The sequence below is a fragment of the Pleurodeles waltl genome, chromosome 4_1, assembly GCF_031143425.1.
Source record: "Pleurodeles waltl isolate 20211129_DDA chromosome 4_1, aPleWal1.hap1.20221129, whole genome shotgun sequence".
Taxonomy (NCBI): Eukaryota; Metazoa; Chordata; class Amphibia; order Caudata; family Salamandridae; genus Pleurodeles; species Pleurodeles waltl.
In genome coordinates, this window is record NC_090442.1 from 276,967,936 (window position 1) to 276,988,849 (window position 20,914).

A 20,914-nucleotide genomic window follows, 5' to 3' on the forward strand; every position below is an offset into this window, starting at 1 on the left:
TCCAGACGGTACGCTGGATCATCCCAGTCATCTGTCAACCAGTCATTTAGAATCAAGAGATGGGATGCTCGGTAATACAGGTGAATGCCGAGTGCACCAAGACCCCTTTGTATACCGAGAGGCAGCATGTACCTTGACCAATGTGGGGAAGATGACCACGCCAAAGGAAGGAGTGAAATAGTGTCGCCAGCTCTTTGAACCAGGTGTTGGGAATGTGAAGTTCTGTAGTATGTTTAAGAAGCGGGTTAATATCATTCATCATTTTTATTAAAGCGACTCTACTTAGATGATTCAATGGGAGGTCTTGCCATGCTGTCAGACTGGTCTTAGTACTTCTCGAGAGGGGTGTCAGATTGAGGGCCCGAGTAAGATCCGGTATAGTTGCAGGGTGCACTCCCAAGTGTTTAAATCTGAGTCAGCGAAGAGGGATGCCCGTCCGCTCATCACTCAAAGCATTGTACCCTTTCAGAGGAATGAGGAGTGATTTCCCTTCATTTAGGCACAGGCCAGAGGCCTCCTTAAAGAGACTAAGAAATTCAAGGGTGTGGGAGCTGACGATTGCTGAGTCTGCAGGATATAGGAGGACATTGTCCGCTTATAGCACTATTCTGTCCTCAGAGGCCCATGCCCACTTCCAACCTCTGATCTGTGAGTCATAGTGAATCAAACACGCCGAGGGTTCAGTACCCAGAGTGAAGTGTAAAGGGGATAGGAGACAGCCCTGTCGGATACCTTGCTAAATTGGAAATGCACGGGACAACTCCCTGTTAATCCTGACCTGAACTGTGTGATGAGAGTAGAGAGTAGATAACGCACGGAAGTGGGCCTAAAAAGCCCATCCCGCGTAACACTGCTGAAAGGTAGTTCCAGTCAACTGGATCAAATGCTTTTTTTGAATCAACAAGTAACAAGGCCACATCCTCCAGGAGCTTCCCCCTACACAAGTATGCCACCACTTATGCAATGTTTGGTACTGATGTCTTGCTTTACTGGGCCACATTGGTCTCTGTGTATTAGGGAGATGAGGACTGATTGGAGCCTTGTCGCTAGGATTTTAAAATAGATTTTAATATCAGCCTTTATCAAGAAGATGGGATGGTAGGACCCACAGGTCCAGCTCCCGAGGGAGAGCCCTATTTCCTATAGCTTCCACATAGGGCTGGAGTAGGTGGGAGATAAGAACGTCATAGAATGTGGAGTCATTTTCAAGGGGGAAGTCGTCCGGACCTGAGTCCTCTCAGAGTTTAAGTCACTAATGCCTGCGTGATTCTCTTCCTCAGTAAATGGTTCCTCTAGGGTCTTTTGTTGGGTGTGAGTCAGACAGGGAAGTGGTATGTCATCAAGAAGTGGTTGGGTCCTTTCTGTGAGGGGGCATGGGAAGCATGCATAGAGTTGCTCATAGTAGGCAGCAAACATTGCTGCGATCTCAGTAGCTGCAGAACTTGTGGACCTCGGCACGTATCTCACCGCAGGAATAAATCATGAGGCAATGTCCTGGGTTGCCAGTTGATACAGGAGTGCACCGTTTTTATCGCCGTATTCGTATATGCATTGGGTAGTCACACGCCTGCAGGACAGGGCTTCATGAGAGACCATTTGTTATAACCCTACCCTATCTATGCTGAGTTGGCAAGTTAGCGTTTTGGTGATGGCAAGGGCTATAGCAGTTTCATTATTAAGTATACAAGCCTCCAGGTCTACGATATGTTGTTGCCTGTCTCTTTCTTTGCGCTTGAGGTATCTCTTTGCCAGGCCTCGAATTGTCTGCTTACTAGCCACCCAGAGAGTAGCAAACTTTGTACTGACCCTGTGTTAGTTTCAAAGTAGGAAGTAAATCCCTCGAACAGGTCTTCTTCCAATCCTTCATCTACCATGAGCCATGCATTAAGGTACCACATGGGACATTTGTGAGGGGCCAGAGAGCCCAGCCGAGGAATTTGCAGAGAAGGATCCGATGTACCCTGGAGGAGCATTGAGGTCTCTATTGTGGCGGAAATGTCCACCACTGGGAGAAAGATATAATCAATATGTCTTCGTGGAGCCTGATGTATAGGAGTAGGCCCTGTCCCTAGTGTTCTAGACCCCCCAAGCATCACAGTCCAAGGAGCACATCCTGTTAGTCAAGGAGTGGGGCAGAGCACAACAGTCCTGAGAGACAGGGTCAGTCATGTCCAAGAGCAGGTCGGCCACAGCACTGAAGTCACCCCCAAGGATCAGTGTTCTGAAGAGCAGGTCGGCAATTAGTTGGGCTAGATCATGAAGGGTCTATGTTTTCAGGTGTGGGGGAGGTATAAAGGCGGTTGTAAGGTTTCCCCCCTAGCCTGTCGATCACTCCCACGTATCTACCCAAGGGATCGTGCATTACCAGGGTAACCACTAGAGGGAAAGTTTTATGAAAAAGGACCTCTGTACCTCTAGACCCCCTGGTGAAGTCGGCATGAAAGACTCAATTTTCACCAAATCTGCACAGAAAGGAGCAATGTAAGCCCAGGAAGTGGGTTTCCTATAGTAAAGAACGTGGGTGGAGAAATTTCATGATTTCCATAAGACTGTTCAGGTTCCAAAAGAGGAGACTAAGGCCCTCATTAGGGACTCAGTGGGAAATCCCACTGAGTTCGGTGCTGGCGGTCGAAACAACGACCAGGTGCATGGGCAGTGCAGGGGCCCCCAGGGGGTCCCCGGGGCACCCATTCCGCCAGCCTTTCCCTGGCGACCTAAACCACCAGGGAAAGGTTGGGGCAAAGCAGGTTCATTATACGGCAGGGGGAGCTGCTTGCAGCGCTGCCCTGTCGGATAAGGAACTCTGCCATCGCCAGGCTGCCTGGTGGCAGTAGCCTGGTGGTGGCGGAGTTCCGCCTGTGGCGGTCTCACCATGTCCATTATATGGCAGTCCGGACCGTCATGCCGGTGGTGGTAATTTCCACCAGCGCCGGCATGGCGGTCCCGACCGCCATGTTCATTATGAGGGCCTAAATGCCATAGTGAAAATGATTTGAATAAGAAGGGTATACGCAGCGGCAGTAGCATAGGTAGTGTCTCTGGGGTTTTTGTCTCATTTTGCTCCTAAAGTTAAGCTCTATTTTTCTAACCAGATGTGGTGTCTTTTTGTGTCTTGAGTTAAGCCTGACTGCCCTGTGTCAAGCCACCAGAGGGTGAGCGCAGCCTTACCCCGACTAGGGTTTTGGTTCCTGCTTGGACAGGGTGTATTCCTCTGCCAACCAGAAACCCCATTTGTAACACTTAACAACTGAGTTATGTTGTAGTAGGCAGGATGTTTGGAGTCAGACACACGTGTCAGAGAATTTCATCTGCAGGTGGTATCTACAGACCCACACCCTGAAAACACTGTGCAGTTACTTATTCTACACTATTAGTCTTCAATGTGTGTTTTAGAATAATTGTGAATATTATATAAACAACTCAGCAATAATTATACATTTTAGAGCAACATTTATTAACCTAGGGTCTGCTACTCCTACTCACGAAGTCCATTGCTGTTAAGGAAATCAAATGTTGGCAGATTAATCAAGGACAAATATATATATGTATAATATATGAAAAATGTTAAGGCTTTTTAAATGTGGAGGAATTTAAAATTGGAGGCTAGCAATTAGGTTGGTGTCTTGATCTTAATTTGTAGGAGCAGCGCAAGTACAGTAAACGATGTCTATGGACAATTAGTTGCCTCATTCGAAGCTGTTCCCAGGCTCCCAGCCAATTGTGATGCTGCTGTCACCAGCAACAGCAGCGTTGTGATTGATCTAAGTGGCCTGCTTTGCTGCTCAGATTGGGAGTTGGAGCCTGGGCATGTTCTCCACTCGGCTGTGCATTACAGCCGGGTAGAGAACATGCAAAGTGTGTGTTCGGCCGGCCAAACAGACATGCGCACTTTATAGTGCTCATAGCCCTCCTCCGGCCCCCTCCCCCCAGCCAGCCCCGCCCCTTCTCCCAGAAAAAAATAAAATGCAAAGCTTGGGTTATGATGCAGTCACTAATGCCTCTGTATCATTTCCAGTTCAACAGAAGGAAGTGGGTTAATGGATTACTTACTTATGCTACTTCCACAATGCTGCCGAAAACAGTTATAGTCCATACCTACACTCGACTGGCTTTGCGTGTCACAACAGTAGAAACTGGTACCAAGTTATTGCCATTCATCTCAGTACAAGTCTTCCATACCCACGTTTCCCACTTCTACTCTGGTAATATGTTTAGGACACCTACATGAACAGACAGTGGCCATAGACAACTGAATGGCTCAAACTGGTACATTCTGTAGAGAATCACATGTGACTAACTTCCAGTTTTCTTCCTGCATATTTTTGCCTTTAAAATAACCTCCCCCTTATTATGGGCCTTTTTTGTCATCCTGCAGAACTTATTGTAGTTGCTTTTCAAAGTTGTTGCGTGGGAGATCTTTTGGTTTAAAAATAAAAAAAACAGAAAAAGTGTTAGCACCTGCCCTTTACTTACAATTGGCTGGCTTCATCATCACTTTCAGTTTGTTGCTCCTAATTGGTCAGCATGTGTCAGTTTCAATTTATTCTTTATGGGTTTGTCCCTTAGATGGAGCAGGGGCCAAGTACTGATTAATTGTGTTAGTGTCCTTCTGCTGCTCACCTCAGATTCAGGTACTTTTCTTTTTTATCTGGCTTCCCCCATTGTTTTTGCTTCCTCATCATCGTTGCCAGTTGTTGCTTTCCCCCTCTGTTATTTTTTGCTACTGTTCTCAACCCTCGGGTTGTTATTGCTCGCCCTCCCATCATTGTTTGCCACCCCTAAAAACATTGTTGGCTGCATCTCCTCCCTCCCCGCTCCTGTCCTTGTTCCTTGCCCCCCCCACATGCCCCCTCCTGACATCCTTGTTGCCTGCCTCGCCTCCTGTTCTTTATGCTTGCCTACCTTCCACCCACTCCTATGCCTCCTTTGAGTTTGTTGCTTGGCACACACTCTGGGAGCCAGGCTTAAGAGAATGGGCTAGCTGGCAGTGGGTTGCAGATCGCAAGATAGAAGATAGCGGGGCAGGCAAACGGAAAAAGCAATAATGCCCTCAGTTCTTTTTCTTCACTTTGTTCCATCTCGTACATCTTATGAGACTAGTAGGATTTGCTTGGTCAGCACTTCCCCTCCAGGACGTTGCATTTCGTTTTGACAGGCTGTTTGGTTTCTCTTTGGCTGACATGCTTCTCATTTGCAAAAGTACAAATATTAACTCTGAATGTGTGACAACCTTCTCACTGTCTTATCCTTGTGTTGTAGCTTGATCTATGACATATGTCTTGTTTGGAGATTTCTTTTTGTGTTTGCTGGAACAACATTTAAAGTGTAGCAGTTTTTGCCTGCCCGCTTTTGGCATAAAGAGTGGTGCTCGTAAATGTTGTGGTCACTGCCTCTTGAAACAGCACTTAAAAAATGTTGAGTTTTATAGTTTTTTTGTTGGTACTGTCATACTGTGTTCATGTTGTACACCCACCTCTGTTGTTGCTTGCCCCGACCTGCTTCCCTATTGTTGCTTGCCCCGACCTGCTTCCCTATTGTTGCTTGCCTCTTCCTTCCCAAGCCCCACCTGCAAGAACAAATTGTGATATGACTTTGCCAGTGCTGGTTGCATCATATTGATTTTTTCCCTAGGCATTGGCAAAGCCAATAGGTCATGCCCATGTGAGATTTATTGGATTTGTCATTTTTTTGTGCCATTTCAAACAACAGCATGCAGCATGACTGAAAGTAAAAAATAACAAGCATTTGCAATGCAATAGGTCTCGTGTTTGCTCGAGTTAGAGCTATTACCATTGTATATTGCTAACTGGATTTTTCTTGCCACATAAATAAAAAATGAAAAGTAAAACAGTTGACAGAAGCAAGTCAGTTCAATGCGCCACAGCCGCCATGAGCATGAACACAAGAGTTATTGTCTCCCTGCGTGAATGTCTAGAAAGGATTGCGGCTGGGATGAAAGGCAAGCCGAAACCAGAGGAGGGCCATCACACGCTGTAACACGAGGAAGCATGATGTAGTATGATGGCCAACAAAAATTTTCCCTTAGTGAAATTGCCTGGAGGGGAGCACAGCACACAAAGGAGGGACATTGCACAAAATGCAGCAATAAAAATGAAGCATTTAAGACAAGCACAACAAAGAATGAATAGCAAGAGTGGGCGTGGTTAAAAGCCCACAGAGCGATTGCAACAGACACAGTGGCACTTGCCACTCTAAAAAAGCGCTACGACACAGTCAACACTGGCCGGTTTGTCGTAGACAGATTATGCAACCCACTCACCTTTGCCTTGGAACAGATTGACAGCCTAAGTATGTAGTACTAGAAATCTGTAATTTCTGTATTGTTCACAGACAATTTCATTTTTTGTTTAAATTATACCAAATGTTCATGAAAGGATACCTCATTTGTTTCTGCACCTACTTTGCCGAGGTTATTTTGTGCATTTCTAAGTAACCCTGGTGGTCCTGGACGGCGGTTTACTGTTGTGTCTTACGGCCTCTGGGGTGACTGCATTTCCTACCGGCCGACCCAGCACTATTCTCCATCTTGCCTGGTTTCCTTGCCTTCCTCAGGTTTATCTAGTGTTCAGGGGACTGTAGGGTTTTGGAACATGGGGTTCATTGTTGCAGTTTTGCAGCTTGCCATTTCAGATCTCTGCGGCATTCGTGATCACAGGAGGAATTACTGTGGGCAGCACCGTATGCACCGGAGTGCATTTTTATGGCATGCTCTCTTGCTCGTGGGCCCCAGGCAAGATGGCACGTGCCCCATCATAAGCATAATTCCATCATGGCTTCTGGGTCACTTCCTGTGGTACCTGCCAGAATGTTCAACGCTTCTGCCTACGTTTTACTGATGCGTTCTTCAAAGCCTGTTGATTTGTCCACTTTTTTTTATTACAATGTTGTACTGCTGCCCTTGTAAGGTGTTATTTAGCCTGAAAGTGAGTCCATAGTTTATTCATATTCCCCTTTGAGCCTTCTCCAGTTGTATACTGCTTATGTCTGGTTGTGTGACGGGGCACTTTATTTTCCTGGAGTGCTGAAGTTCCTAAGAAGGTGACATGCACTCTTCAGCTGCGCTCCCTGTGCATAGTAAGCAGGCAAGGTCACACTTTTCTCGGTCTATAAATCAAGATTATAAAAGTTCAGCCCTTGTCCCATCCTTATCATGACTCCTATAACGTCTATTAAATTGGCACAGAATTTGTTATTGATGTGTAGTTACTCTTGATATAAAATTATCCTAGCAATAAGGTGCATGCCAAAATATTAATAAGTATCGTACTGGATTTTATTAACACTTCTTGAAACATTTAACATACAACTTTTCTAGTCCGTGAGTCTTGTTTTGCTTACTTTCAGTAAAAATGCGAAATATGGCACATGATCCACTACAAAACACCTGTTTACAGCCATCTAGGCACATAAGACTGTCATCATCGGCAGGGCTTTTCCATCTCCTCAGTCAATGTTACTCTTTGCTCTGTTGTTATTCTCCTTATGCGTGCTAACCTGCTGTTGTGTTACCTGTGTCTACCCCCCTTTATTCTCTCCCTGCTCTCTCAGACTGCATTTGATGGCTTGAGCCCTCTTCAAAAACTGTGTTTCTGATGGATACAACTACCTGTGGATTCCTCACCTTATGAATTCTCCCAATGCGCCAGCATTCGACGGAAACTTTCTTCCCAGCTCTTCACGTCGACAAGGACGTCACAATTGCACAGCTCCGCATGTGACTCCGTCTAACATCATCGTGGCAATAAGACGTCCTCTCTGGCGTGCTGACATCAGATCCCTTTTTGCCATGCCTTCGACACTAAAGGTTTTCTCCTAGCTCTCGAGAAACTACTGTTTCAAAGGTGTCTTATTGTACCTATTACAATGTCTCCTCCTACGAAGTCAGGGTTTAAACCTTGTCATGAGTGCGGGGGTCGTATGTCTGTCACGGACCGTCACGATGATTGTTTATGGCGTCTCAGTTCAGACCACGACGTAGAAGAGTGCATGTCCTGTCAAAGGGTGAATCCGAAGGCGCTGAAAGAAAGAGAAGCTAAGCTCTTTTTAGCTAAGGCGAAGAAAGGACACAGAAGTCACCTAAGGTCTAAGACAAGGGACAAGTCATCCCATAAGTCATTGAGGTCACACAAGAAGCGGCGCCGGCACGACTCTCTACGTCGTTCTTCTAGAGAACGGTCTCAATCTCGGTCTCCATCTAGACGGCATCGTACGGCATGGGAGGTTAGTCCTACTGTAACTCCCCAGCCTCAAAATCCTTAGGCGTCTCCAGTGCCATCGCTCATCGAGGTGGTTCAGTCCCCAGCGAGTCCTCTAACTCACTTTTCGCCTGGGGTTCAGGAGTCGGTGGCACAGGTTCCGGATCCGACCCAAGTGCCGCATGAAGATCAAAGGTTTCCTGCATTCCCGACTCCGGGAGCGGATCTGGCGGCTTTTCTGAATGCCATGTTCAGTATCTTTAATAAGGCTACAGCCCCTGCTGGTGTACCCGCTGGTCCCACCGGTCCTTTGGCATCCTCCTTGGACTCTCCGGCTCCATACAAGTCGGCTCCGTTCATGCTTTTTTATGAGGCTGAGGGTGCCAGTTTGGTGCAGACGACAGCGCCTCATATGACGACGGTGCTGATGGAGTCAACTCTGGCGCCGGATGGTCCCGGTTGGGACGGTGTGCATCTCCTTCTTCTCCCTTACCGCACCCATCTGTTTTGAAGCCGGCGTCGTCGACGTCAGCTAACTCTCTGTCGACTCCGAGGTTGGAGGCCAGGTTGAGGTTGAGGAGGAGAGCGCTGAGGCTCTTGGAAGAGCAAGAGTACCAGAGACAGCTATTGGAGGAAGGAGAGATTGCTAAGCCCTTGGGAGAATTTTCAGGGCCTGGACTAAGCTAGTGGGCTGGACACTTCCCCTGAGTGGGATCTTTCATCCCCGGGGGAATATACAGAAGAGGCGGCTTCCTTCCTTTCTGTTATTAAGAAGGCTGCAGATTTTTGGGAGCTTCCATTGCCAACTGCTGAAGTTAAAACGAACATTTTGACTGGTCTTTCATCCGTCCTCTACTTCATCGGAACCCTTGCTCCCTTTCAATGATGCTCTTACGGAGCCTATTTTAGGGGTCTGGAGAAAGCCATTACATCGCCAGCTGTGTCCAGAACTGTAGCAAGCAGGTACGGGGTTGCTCCTGGAGATACAGGATTTTTGTCACAGCATCTGACTCCTAAGAGCTTTGTGGTCTGGGCTTCTTGTTCGGCTCGTTATGCACCAGGTTCCTTTCCTGTTACTCCATCGGACAGGGAGTCCAAGATTGTGGAGCAAGCGGCTAAAAATACTTTCTCATCTTGCAGTATGGCTGTGAAATCAGTCAGTGCTACCTGTGTGTTGATTAGATATGTGCACTCCTTGATGGACACGGCTAGAGCTGTATTTCCTCACTTGCCACAGGATATGCAGGGGCAGTTTGACGAGCTCCTGTTGGACACCGAAGCTGTGGCAAAACAGATCATCCAGTCTGGTCTGGATACTACAGACTCAGTGGCCAGGGTAATGGGTACTTCAGTCGCCACCAGGAGACATGCGTGGCTAAGGTCTTCTGGGTTTTCAACAGATGTCTAGACAACTTTATTGGACCTCCCTTTCGACTGTGAAAAGTTGTTTGGGACCAAAGCGGACTCTGCCTTAGAGCACTTCAAAGATAATAGGGCCACGGCGAAGTCTTTGGGACTGCAAGATTCAACATCTACTCCATTCAGATCCATCTGGAGGTGTAGGGGGTTTAGCCATGGAGCCGCTTATCGTGGAAGACCTCAATCCACAACCCAACAGCCTGCCAACCTTCCATATAGGTCCTTTAGAGAGCGGGGAAGGGTTAGGACACGAGGAGCCACCCAGCAGCACCCTGCCTCATCCTCTTCCTCTGGGGCAGCACAACAAGGAAAGCAGCCCTAGTTTTCCATCCATTTTAAGTCATGCTTCTCCCGTAGGGGGAAGGTGATTTCATTTTCTCCGCGAGTGGGAGCTAGTCACATCAGACTCCTGGGTACTAAATATTGTGGGGAAAGGGTATGCCCTTCCTTTTCAAGAGTTTCCCCCTCACATCCCTCCTCATCCTTCGTTTTGTTCAGAAGATCATCTCCTGTTGTTGCAGCAGGAGGTTCAAGTCCTTTTTATCAGAAGGTGCAGTGGAGTTGGTTCCAGAGCAGGACAGGGGTCAGGGTTGCTATTCAAGATATTTCCTGATTCCTAAGAAGGATGGTCGATTGAGGCCTATCCTGGATCTGAGGATTTTGAATTGGTTCCTCAAACAGGAGAAATTCAAGATGCTGACTGTAGCGCAGGTGATTCTGGTGTTGAACAAAGAGGATTGGATGGTATCTGTCGACTGGCAGGATGCTTACTTTCATATCCCCATTCTCAAGTCACACAGGAAGTATCTCTGGTTTGTTGTGGGGTCGCAACTCTACCAGTTTGCGGTCCTTCCTTTTGGTCTTACTTCCTCACCCGAGTCTTCACTAAGGTGATGGCGTTGGCTGCTGCAAATCTCAGAAGGAAGGGAGTATCAGTATTCCCTTACTTGGAAGATTGGCTGATCAAAGCCAAGTCCCCAGAACTTGTGCTGCATCTCCTTCAGTCTGAGTTTTACGGTAAACATGCCCAAGTCTCACCTGAAGCCCTCTCAGCTCCTCCTATTCATAGGGGCAGTACTGGATGCAACATTGAATCGGGCCTACCCTCCGCCTCAGTGGATTCAGGACATTCAGGCGTTGATTCCAATGTTTCAAAATGGAGCAGTTGTTCCAGACCTCAAGGTCCTACGTCTGCTCAGTCTGTTCGCTTCATGCATGCTCTTGGTTACTCATGCACACTGGCACATGAGGGCTCTTCAGTGGTGCTTCCGCAAGCAGTGGTTTCAACACAAAGGGTATCTTGAGGAGTCAATAACTATCTCCAGAGACACTGCAACGGATCTACGATGGTGGACTGTGGGCGGCAACCTTTCTCAAGGAAGGTCGTTTTCTCTACCACCACCAGTGGCCACGGTCATTACGGATGCTTCCACTCTAGGGTAGGGTGCTCATCTGGGTGGCCCGCCAGGCATTACAGCACCAGTCTGGCGAGGAGTAAGCCCGATGATGATACCTGTCACCCAAGTGGGTGCTTGAGGGCCCTCCTAAAATACCCAGTACAGATTTGCCACTTCTAAAACTCAATTAGTTTTCTTGTCTCTCTCTCTCTTGTGGAACAGTGCACTTATATTGATATTATAGGTTCATTCTGGGAGACTGTGCACTGGACCAGCAATCTCCCAGTCCCCACTTTTGTTTATAGAGTTTAGCACAGCAGTTTCGCTGTGGGACTTATATACAGGTCTTAATAAGTAGACCTTCCTCTTACAATTTCTGCCTTCTACACTATTGACCATGGATAATTTCCAAGGCCTAAGTTTCGATGACGAGGCGGTTTCTGCGATCCTACAAGCTCCATCAATACTTGATAATGATGGGGCTAATCCTACAGGTAGTCTAAAAGAAGACTGGGACAAACTCTCCTCTCTCAAACGCGACTTAATTAAAACTGTCTGCACGGCACGATAATGACAGAATATCTGAGAGCAAACATTGCTCCTAGCGGTCTCTTGGTTGCCAATATACCCAGGATCTTTCTACACGATCTGGCGTTCAGAAAAGACTGGGCACAGATCGCTTGGAAATGCACCAGAGACTGGCTAGTATTAATCATCAATGCTTCAAAGCGGCTGGCCGAATCAATTATGATACAGATCACCTGCATTGAAAGCACCATAAAAACAACGATAACTCTGTCTTCTTTTAAAAGCCGTCTTCTTGAGATTAATACAGAACTGAATGAGACGAGGGAGTTTTTAACTCAGCAGAAAATAACAAAATTACAGAAAGACATCAGGAGATTCGATCGTGAGAAAGTCTACCCTTATATCAAGGAGGACTACGATACAGATACGCAGTCTCGTTCATCTGATGACTCTATAACTTCCAATAGGAAAACTCGCAATTATAGCAACAGTTCTTCATCCGATGGATGGAGCACTGACGACGGGATGCAACCCCCCACATACAACCACCCACCCATGTATAATCAACCACCATACCCCCCTAACCAACCTCTTTATTGGCAACCACCTTACCCCTTCTTCCAACCTCGCCCTATGTTACCCTATGTACCTTTTTTAGGCCGCGGCCAGAGCAGAGGAAGAGGAAGAAGGAGAGGCAGAGGCAGACGGGTCCATTGGAACAGAGAAGAACCTCAAATGGTTACCGGAAGTCAGGGCAAAACCCCTCCTCCACCGAGAGCTTAGTGGTTTATCTTTCCAATAGAAATCTTTCTATTCATGAATCTTCAGCCCTGAACAAAGGCTTGGGTTTTGTCCCTACTCCATCTGAAGACCCCTTCCGCCTTAACTGTGAACTTGCACAATTCTGAAGGAAAATACGTCTTCATTTTTTCTTCTTAGATAGGCCGGTTTCTTCTGGAAACAATGATACGGGCCTTAGAAAACCATCGACTTTCATTCCCCCCACACATTCCCTCCCTGTTGAGGTGTTGACTTTCGAAAAAGCTGTCATGGCAGATTTGGACACCATCTGTCCCAGCAGACCATTCATGATTTTACCTGCCACTGAGAAGAAGGCTCTGAAAGATCTAGCCTCTGATCAATCAATCATTATCAAACCAGCTGACAAGGGGGGAGCGATTGTAATTATGAACACCACAGATTATAGACAGGAGTGCCTATGACTTTTAAGCGACAGAATTCACTATGCCCCCTTGACTCATGACCCTACTACAGATCTACAGAAAAAAATCAGAAGTATGATAGAAGAGGCTAGGAACAACACATGGATCTCCCCCAAGGAAGCTGAGTTCCTAGACACTACACACCCTAGGACTCCATACTTTTATTGCCTGCCGAAGATACACAAAGGGACTCTCCCACCTCCTGGGCGACCCATTGTATCAGGCATTGGGTCTGTTTTAGAGCCCCTCTCTGTATTTTGTGACTTCTTCCTTCAACCACTGGTAAAAGAATCAAGCACTTTCTTGAAGGACACGACACATGTTCTTAACCTGATTGAGAACATCAACTTATCTAATGAAGCGAAAGCCCTCATCACACTTGATGTGGAAGCTTTATATACGAACATTCCACAGGACTCTACCTTACAAGTAGTGGAATCCGCCCTACTTGCTAGTACATGGGCATCCACTACCCCAGTCCACTTTATTATGCAGTGCGCTACTCTAGCGATGAAAAATAATTTCTTCCAATTTGAAGATTCCCTATTCCATCAGATTCAAGGGACCTCAATGGGAAGCACGTTTGCCCCTAGTCTGGCATGTTTGTATATGTATAATTTTGAGAAACTCTTTATACTACAAACATCCAATCCATTCCACAATAAGATTTCTTTATGGAATAGGTATATCGACGACATTCTCATTATCTGGAATGGTCCTTATGATGAAATTGACAAATTCACTATTTGGATCAATTCTCTGGACCCATTCCTGAGGTTTACTGCCCACTCGTCCCTCACACAAGTATCATTCCTGGACCTGGTGATCAAAATTGATAATGGCATTCTTACCACCACCACCTTCCATAAGAGTACTGATCGCAACAGTTTACTTGTGTATGATAGTCATCATCCAAAAGCTTTGCGGGACAATCTTCCATTTGGGCAATTCTTGAGGTTACGACGGAATTGTAGCACTACCCAAACCTATGATATTCAATCCCGTGATTTGAAACAAAAATTACAGGACCGACATTATCCGAACAAGATCATTAACCCAGCTTACAAGAGAGCTCGCAACAATCATAGGGATGCTCTGTTAACTTCAACACCTAACAATCCAGAAACATGTCTGACGTTTGTCTCTACTTTCACTCCATTGTCTAATACCATAAAAAAATTAATCAATAAACGATGGAACATACTACAGAGTGGTGGAACGGTAATTCCTAAACCGCTTTTTGCATTCAAAAGATCAACTAATATACAAGACCTACTTGTTCACACTCGCCGTCGTATGTCCAACGACACACAGAAACAAACTACTTTGTAGAATTTACCTCCAGTTATGGGTCACCACCCATGTGGCTCATGTAATGTCTGTCCCCTCACCAAACGCTTAGACAGCATTGACCTTAACCATTTCGGGACTTGGCACCTGTACAAGCATACTAATTGTAATACACGACAGTGTATTTACCTAATTTCCTGTCCTTGCAACTTAATATACATCGGAATGACTACCCGTCCGGTAAAATTACGTATTAACGAACATCAGAGCAATATTAGATGCTCCCGCATCACTACGAAGCTCAGTTCACATTTTTTAGATGTAAAACACAGCCCTGACGATATGTGGTGGATAGTACTACAAGTACCCAGATATGACAATAATAACCCAAACTATTTATTTAAGACCGAACAGAGATGGGTTTTCCGATTGAAAACCTACAAAGAAGGACTGAATGATGACATACCTTGGAATCTTTTAACACCTTGAATTCTTGAAAGAGTTAGGGTTATTATATCCCAGTTACATTATGTACAACTTTGACAGATTGATATTTACCAGTTATTTGCCCCCCTCTTTCTAAACTGAATTGATATGCATCTTTAAAACAATCAGTTAAGAGGTTCTAACAGATCGGGCAATATATATTTTTCTTCAGCTTTGATGATTTACTTTTTTTATCATGATAAAGAAACACTTTTATTGCTAAATTGTTTTTCAACAAAAAGAAAGGGTGCCTCTGATTACTTTGCTACTTCAGCACCATTAAATGGTTTCTGTCACTAATTTTTAACATAATATGGCCTCCATAGTGACCCCCTTTTTTGTGTCTGGACAGGAACAGCAACATCTGACAACTACTCGATGTTCTTGGACATCTCAAGATGGCCGCTGAATTTTCAGTCCTTTCTTTATTTTCAGTACCCGGAACAACCAGCTGGTTTGTTCCGGGTTGTTCGCGCTATACAGCGCTTGTTTAAATAACCCCCCGCCGCACCGGCACGCCGTCTACAGGCGCGCAGCATGGGGCAGGTTTTCTGGACGAACCGAGAAAAGACAAAGTAAGCGGGGGATTACGGAGGGTATTTGCTGCGTCCTCCGTGTGTGGAGACCCATTACCTTTACAGTTATGTGTTTCATTACTTCCATTGTGCCTGGTTCCGGGTTGTTCGCGCTACACAGCGCTTGTTTAAATAACCCCCTGCTGCACCGGCACGCCGTCTACAGGCGTGCGGCACGTGACGAACCGAGAAAAGACAAAGTAAGCGGATTACGGAGGGTATTTGCTGCGTCCTCCGTGTGTGGAGACCCATTACTTTTACAGTTATGTGTTTCATTACTTCCATGGTGCCTCTACTTTAACCGGGCGACCGTTATGACACATTGAGATCCAGATATACTTTGTTACACACCAGGTTTTCTACTTAGAATAATGAATGGATACGTGGCAATACATATCAGTACCTCCAGGGTAGATTAGCATACACCATTTTTATAACAGGTCATTACGGGCCAAGATGAAATAGGTCTGTAGTTGTTGTGTTTTTTTGTAATATGACCTCTATATACTTACAAAGTAATCTACTTCTGGGATGACATTGTAGTCAAATGGCAGTAACACCTCTAATGTCAGAGACATTGCCATTAAGTTCATTATGACACACTCCTTTTCATTTAACTGTTTTTTAACAAACACTATAAATGTATATATACATCTTTGTGCACAAATCTAATTCAGTGATACAATCCAGACGGTAATACGCTGACTTTTCCTACGGCACATTACTTTGTACTACATTGCGGTGCTAAATTATTATATATCATTATTATTTTTATCTAGTTCGTTCTTCTTGGTTGATGCTAGCGCAGACCTAGGGAGCCCAATTTCTAATATGGGATGGTAAGCATCGAAAAACGTTTTCATCTCTATTCATTATACACTGACTAAGGGTGGTTGTCACTATAATTGTTTTCCATTGTGTTTTGTCTGTGTTGATCACTGGCACTAACTATTTTGTGTCTTTTTGATTATATGCAGGGCGACTGTACTGACCAACTGACTTAGACATACTCTGTCTTCTACTCTGTAAGTGACTTTGCGTGCACTTGATTAATTATTGACACATAGGAGAAGTAGTTTAATAATCAAAGTTTTTTTTTGTGGGTCCTGAAGAAGCGTCACTGGATCACTTAGTGACCAACCATAGACGTGAAACATGTTGACCATGTAGGACTAGATGAACTACCTTCCCTAATTATAGAGTGTAACGGTACATTATTTCCAGTAACGCTCTTATATTCTCGTTTTTAATCTTGGCCTGAACCTAATCTCTATCACATTAAAATAATGGCTCAGGTTCAGAGCTAATTTTAAGAGTTCTGTCTCTTTTTCTATACTCTCCGTTTCTTATTCAGTCTCTTTCCCAGACCCTTGTTGTTAGCAATTTAACAATGGTTGAGTGCCACCCAGAATGCTGGGTGGCCCGCCAGGCATTGCAGCACCAGTCTGGCGAGGAGTAAGCCCGATGATGATACCTGTCACCCAAGTGGGTGCTTGAGGGCCCTCCTAAAATACCCAGTACAGATTTGCCACTTCTAAAACTCAATTAGTTTTCTTGTCTCTCTCTCTCTTGTGGAACAGTGCACTTATATTGATATTATATGCTCATCTGGGGGACCTGGAGATCAAAGGTCATTAATCTTCAGTGAAACAGATGTTTCACATCAATCTGTTAGAATTGCGGGCGATATGTCTGGCTCTTAAGGTCTTCCTCCCGTCCCCTTCCGGTAAGTCAGTTCAAGTCTTGACGGACAACACTACCGCGATGTGGTATGTCAACAAGCAGGGAGGTGTAGGGTCGTACCTTCTCTGCAGAGAGGCTCTGCGGCCCTGGTCCTGGGCGCAGGACCATCGGATTTGCATAGTAGCAAACCATCTGGCCGGAGTTCTCAGCGTACGTGCGGACAGTCTCAGTCGGAATTTCTCAGCAGATCACGAGTGGCGTCTCCATCCGGACCTGGTCCTTCACATCTTCCAGATGTGGGGTTTTCCACAGATAGACCTGTTTGCCACTCGGGAGAACGCACACTGCCCGTCATTCTGCAGCCTTCAGTATCCGTTGCAGGGAGTTTTGGGGGACACATTTCAGATGTCTTGGTGCAACCAGTTACTTTACGCATTTCCCCCCCATACCCTTGATTCCTCGGGTTCTGAGGAAGATTCAGCAAGATCGGGCTCAAGTCATTTTAATAGCTCCAGATTGGCAGAGAAGGGTGTGGTACACAGACCTTCTCCAACTTTCACTGTGCCCTCCGCTCCGTCTCCCTCACAGGGCAGACCTCCTTTCGCAGTCACAGGGGCAGGTTCTACACCCCCACCTCCAGAGCTTGCCCCTACATGCCTGGAAATTGAACAGGGCAATCTGAGTTCCTTTTCTCTCCCGCCAGAAGTGGTGGATGTTATCCTATCGGCCAGGCGACACTCCACCAAGACTGTTTATGCCGGCAGATGGGCGAAATGTGTGGCTTGGTGCGGAGAGAGACAAATTGATCCCTTGAAAGCCCATTTGTCTGATGTTGTGATGTTTGCCTTTAGTTTAGCACAGAAGGGTTGTGCAGTTGCGACTCTCAAGGGCTATTTATCTGCACTGTCGGCCTTTCTGTGCTTCCTGATCAACCTTCCTTGTTCAAATTGCCTATAGTTGTTAGGTTCTTGAAAGGCCTAACTAATAAGTTTCCTTCCACTCCGTTTCTCATGCCTCAGTGGGATTTAAATTTGGTTTTGACTTTTTTAATGGGTTCACCGTTTTGACCTATGCATTCTTGTTCTTTAAGGTTGTTGGTCGTAAAGACAGTTTTCCTTGTTGCTGTCACGTCTGCTAGGTGTGTGAGTGAGCTTCAGGCTCTTAGTGTCAAACCTACGTTTACATCATTCTATGCTGACAAAGTGGTGCAGAGAACCAGGGCGGCTTTCCTTCCTAAGGTTGTCACTCCCTTCCATATGGTGCAGTCTATTACTCTTTCATCCTTCTTTCCTCCTCCTCACCCTTCAAAGGAGGAAGAAAGACTCCAGTGATTAGACCCGAGAAGAGTTCTCAGTTTCTACGTTGAAAGAATAAAAGACTTTTGTTTCTATGACCAACTGTTCGTTGGATATGTGGGCAAGATGAAAGGCAGAGCTGTCCATAAAAGAACCATATCCAGGTGGGTCATTCTTTGCAATAAGATTTGTTATTCATTGGCAAAGAAGGTTCCTCCTGAGAGTATTAGAGCTCATTCCACCAGGTCTAAGTCTGCCACTTCGGCATTGGCTAGAGGTGTTCCTGTAGAGGATATTTGTAAGGCAGTAACTTGGGCTTCCCTCCATACTTTCATGAAGCATTATTGCTTGGATTCGGAAGTTAGGAGGGACAGCCATTTTGCACGTTCTGTGCTACAGGATTTCTTGGTGTAACCCGCCTCAGAGTGCGATACTTCTTTGGGACTCTATTCATAAGGTGAGGAATCCACAGGTAGTTGTATCCATCAGAAGAACAAGTTACTTACGTTCAATAATGTTTTTCTGGTGGATACAGTAGCTACCTGAAGATTCCTCACAGTCCCACCGCCTCCCCGTTGCCTGTCTGGTCATACCAAGACTTCTTTATTATAAATGTATATACGTTTTTGATTATTTTTTTATATGAATAAATGTTGTATTTATATTATATTGGAATTGCAAGTGTGTGTGCTTTCGTGAGGTCAGTTTTCACCTGTTCGCCTCAAAGGCACGTAAAAAAGGGTAAACTGCCGTCAGCACGCCAGCGAGGACTTCTTATTGCCACGGTGACATCAGACGGAGTCGCGTGCGGAGCCGTTCAATTGTGACGTCCTCGTCAACGTGAAGAGCTGGGAAGAAAGTTTCCGTTGAATGCTGGTTGAATGCTGGTGCATTGGGAGAATTCATAAGATGAGGAATCCACAGGTAGCTATTGTATCCACCAGAAAAAACATTACTGAAGGTAAGTAACTTGTTCGTTAGGGTTCCATATAAGTTTTTAGAGTTAATAATATTGTGTATTGGTTGATTTGAAATCCGGAAAAATAGTTTATAATAAGAATGCTGCCCACATAAACTACATTTTCATTATCTCTTCTCCATGCATATTTATAATTTTTGTGATGTCGAATGGCTGTAACACTGAAGAATACTAAATGCTTGTAGGTATGATGAAGAGTTGGCACAGAGTGAAGCACCAGAGCGTGATATAAGAAGTCGTTCGGGACAGTCGATTGGACTAAAAGGAAGAGCAAGAGAATCTGGAAGGCCCGGAATCACAACCTGGAAATAACCTCTTAGGTGATGCCACACTCCAGAGGAACATTTCCTGAAAGACTTTTGAAGCCGTGCCCTCTACAGTACGTCAGTGGCTCAGGCCTGTAAATTCTAGCACCAGTGACTGGAGCATACAGGCGGTTATGAACTTAGCTTGTGTACTGTCTTACACATTAATCAGGACTGCTTGTAAGTAGTTCTGAAACTGCGCCGTGGCCCCTCTTTAAACTTTGCTACCTCTATCGCTATCAGAAATCAGGAATATAAAAGAGGTAGGTTTTGTTTAAGAAATTGTAGGTCTGTTCTATAATATAGACAACTGTCTGTTTTTTTTTTATCCCTTGCATGATAGTATGTAGCACATTACTGCTAGACAGCCCTGAAGAGTCATGTTTTTTTATCCAAAAGTCGCTTCCAGTTATATATACATAAAATATTTCAGTGTTCCCTTCATTTGCACACTTTATCATAGTATTTATAGAAGTGTGGAATGCATATTTTTTTGTATAATGCATTTAATGCAGTATGGAGAATACAACTGATAAGTATTTAAAATATTTGATGGGAGTCTGTGAAGTCTCAAGCCTAGACACACATGTACTATACTCTGTATCAAGCCAGCTTTGCATATAATCTTTCATTTGTGCAATGTAGTTTTTATTCCTGACATGCTAATGGTGCAACACAAAGAACTTCTGTTTACATAGTGTTTACAAAAACCTGTTTGTGCCTTGAGGCATGGCCAGATGAGTGCAAGAAGGAATTGAGTTTGAATGCCTCAGTAATTAGCAGCAGGGGAGAGGGGTTAGTAGCTACGTCAGACCTATTAAATCGTAATCTTGGAAGTGGAGCTTGGCAATCAACGGCAGAAGGCACTTTCTTGCAGGCTTCGTTGGCTGTTCCTTTTCTTCGGGGCCTCGAGCAGTGAACCGGGCTTAGATTGCCCTGGGCCAATGAAAAAAGTAGCACTGGGTGCATTTCCCCTTGATACTGAGTGGGAGATAAAGTGATGCTAACGAAGTAGTAACTCACCAGCAGCCCATGCCTATCACTGCTTGCCCAGGCGGAGTGCCTTTTCGGAGCGATCAAAAGGGAGGACGCTCGTAAGCCGGAGAAGTGTAGTTATTGGGCTGATCAAAATCTCGGGTGAGGGGTGTCAGGCAAACCTGTGAGGAGCTGCTAGATAAAGGCATTTCAATTCTGACCCAGTTGTAAATTGACTGTAGAGCATTCCTGGACTCACATAATGGCATAGAAGTACTCAGGGAGAGATAACAAAGACATTTTCCAGCTGCCATAGCAGAGGAAGCAGGAGCTGATGGAGAAGACCCAAGTCAGTCAGTTGATGACCTGGAAGGAAGACAGAAACACATGATTAGCCCTTGATTCAGTACTGAAAACCTGGGCACAGTGCAGAAGGCATCTGCCTTGATGAAAGCCTGAATGACAGAGATAGACCAAAGGGTAATGGTGCTCGATGCTGTGGTTTGATTGAGCCAAATGGAAGGAGACATCCTCTCCAATTCA

The 20,914-nt window shown here is 45.4% G+C and overlaps 1 protein-coding gene across 2 annotated transcripts in view; it reads left to right on the forward strand.

The window, feature by feature from the left end:
- Positions 1–19,840, forward strand: part of TTLL1 (TTL family tubulin polyglutamylase complex subunit L1) — a 219,674-nt gene extending 199,834 nt beyond the window's left edge. For both annotated transcript variants that reach the window (XM_069228307.1, XM_069228306.1), the window contains exon 10: positions 19,277–19,840. In XM_069228307.1, the coding sequence (XP_069084408.1) occupies positions 19,277–19,403 (127 nt within the window). In that variant the 3' untranslated portion in view covers positions 19,404–19,840. The remainder of the gene's footprint in view (positions 1–19,276) is intronic.
- Positions 19,841–20,914: the final 1,074 nt, after the last annotated feature.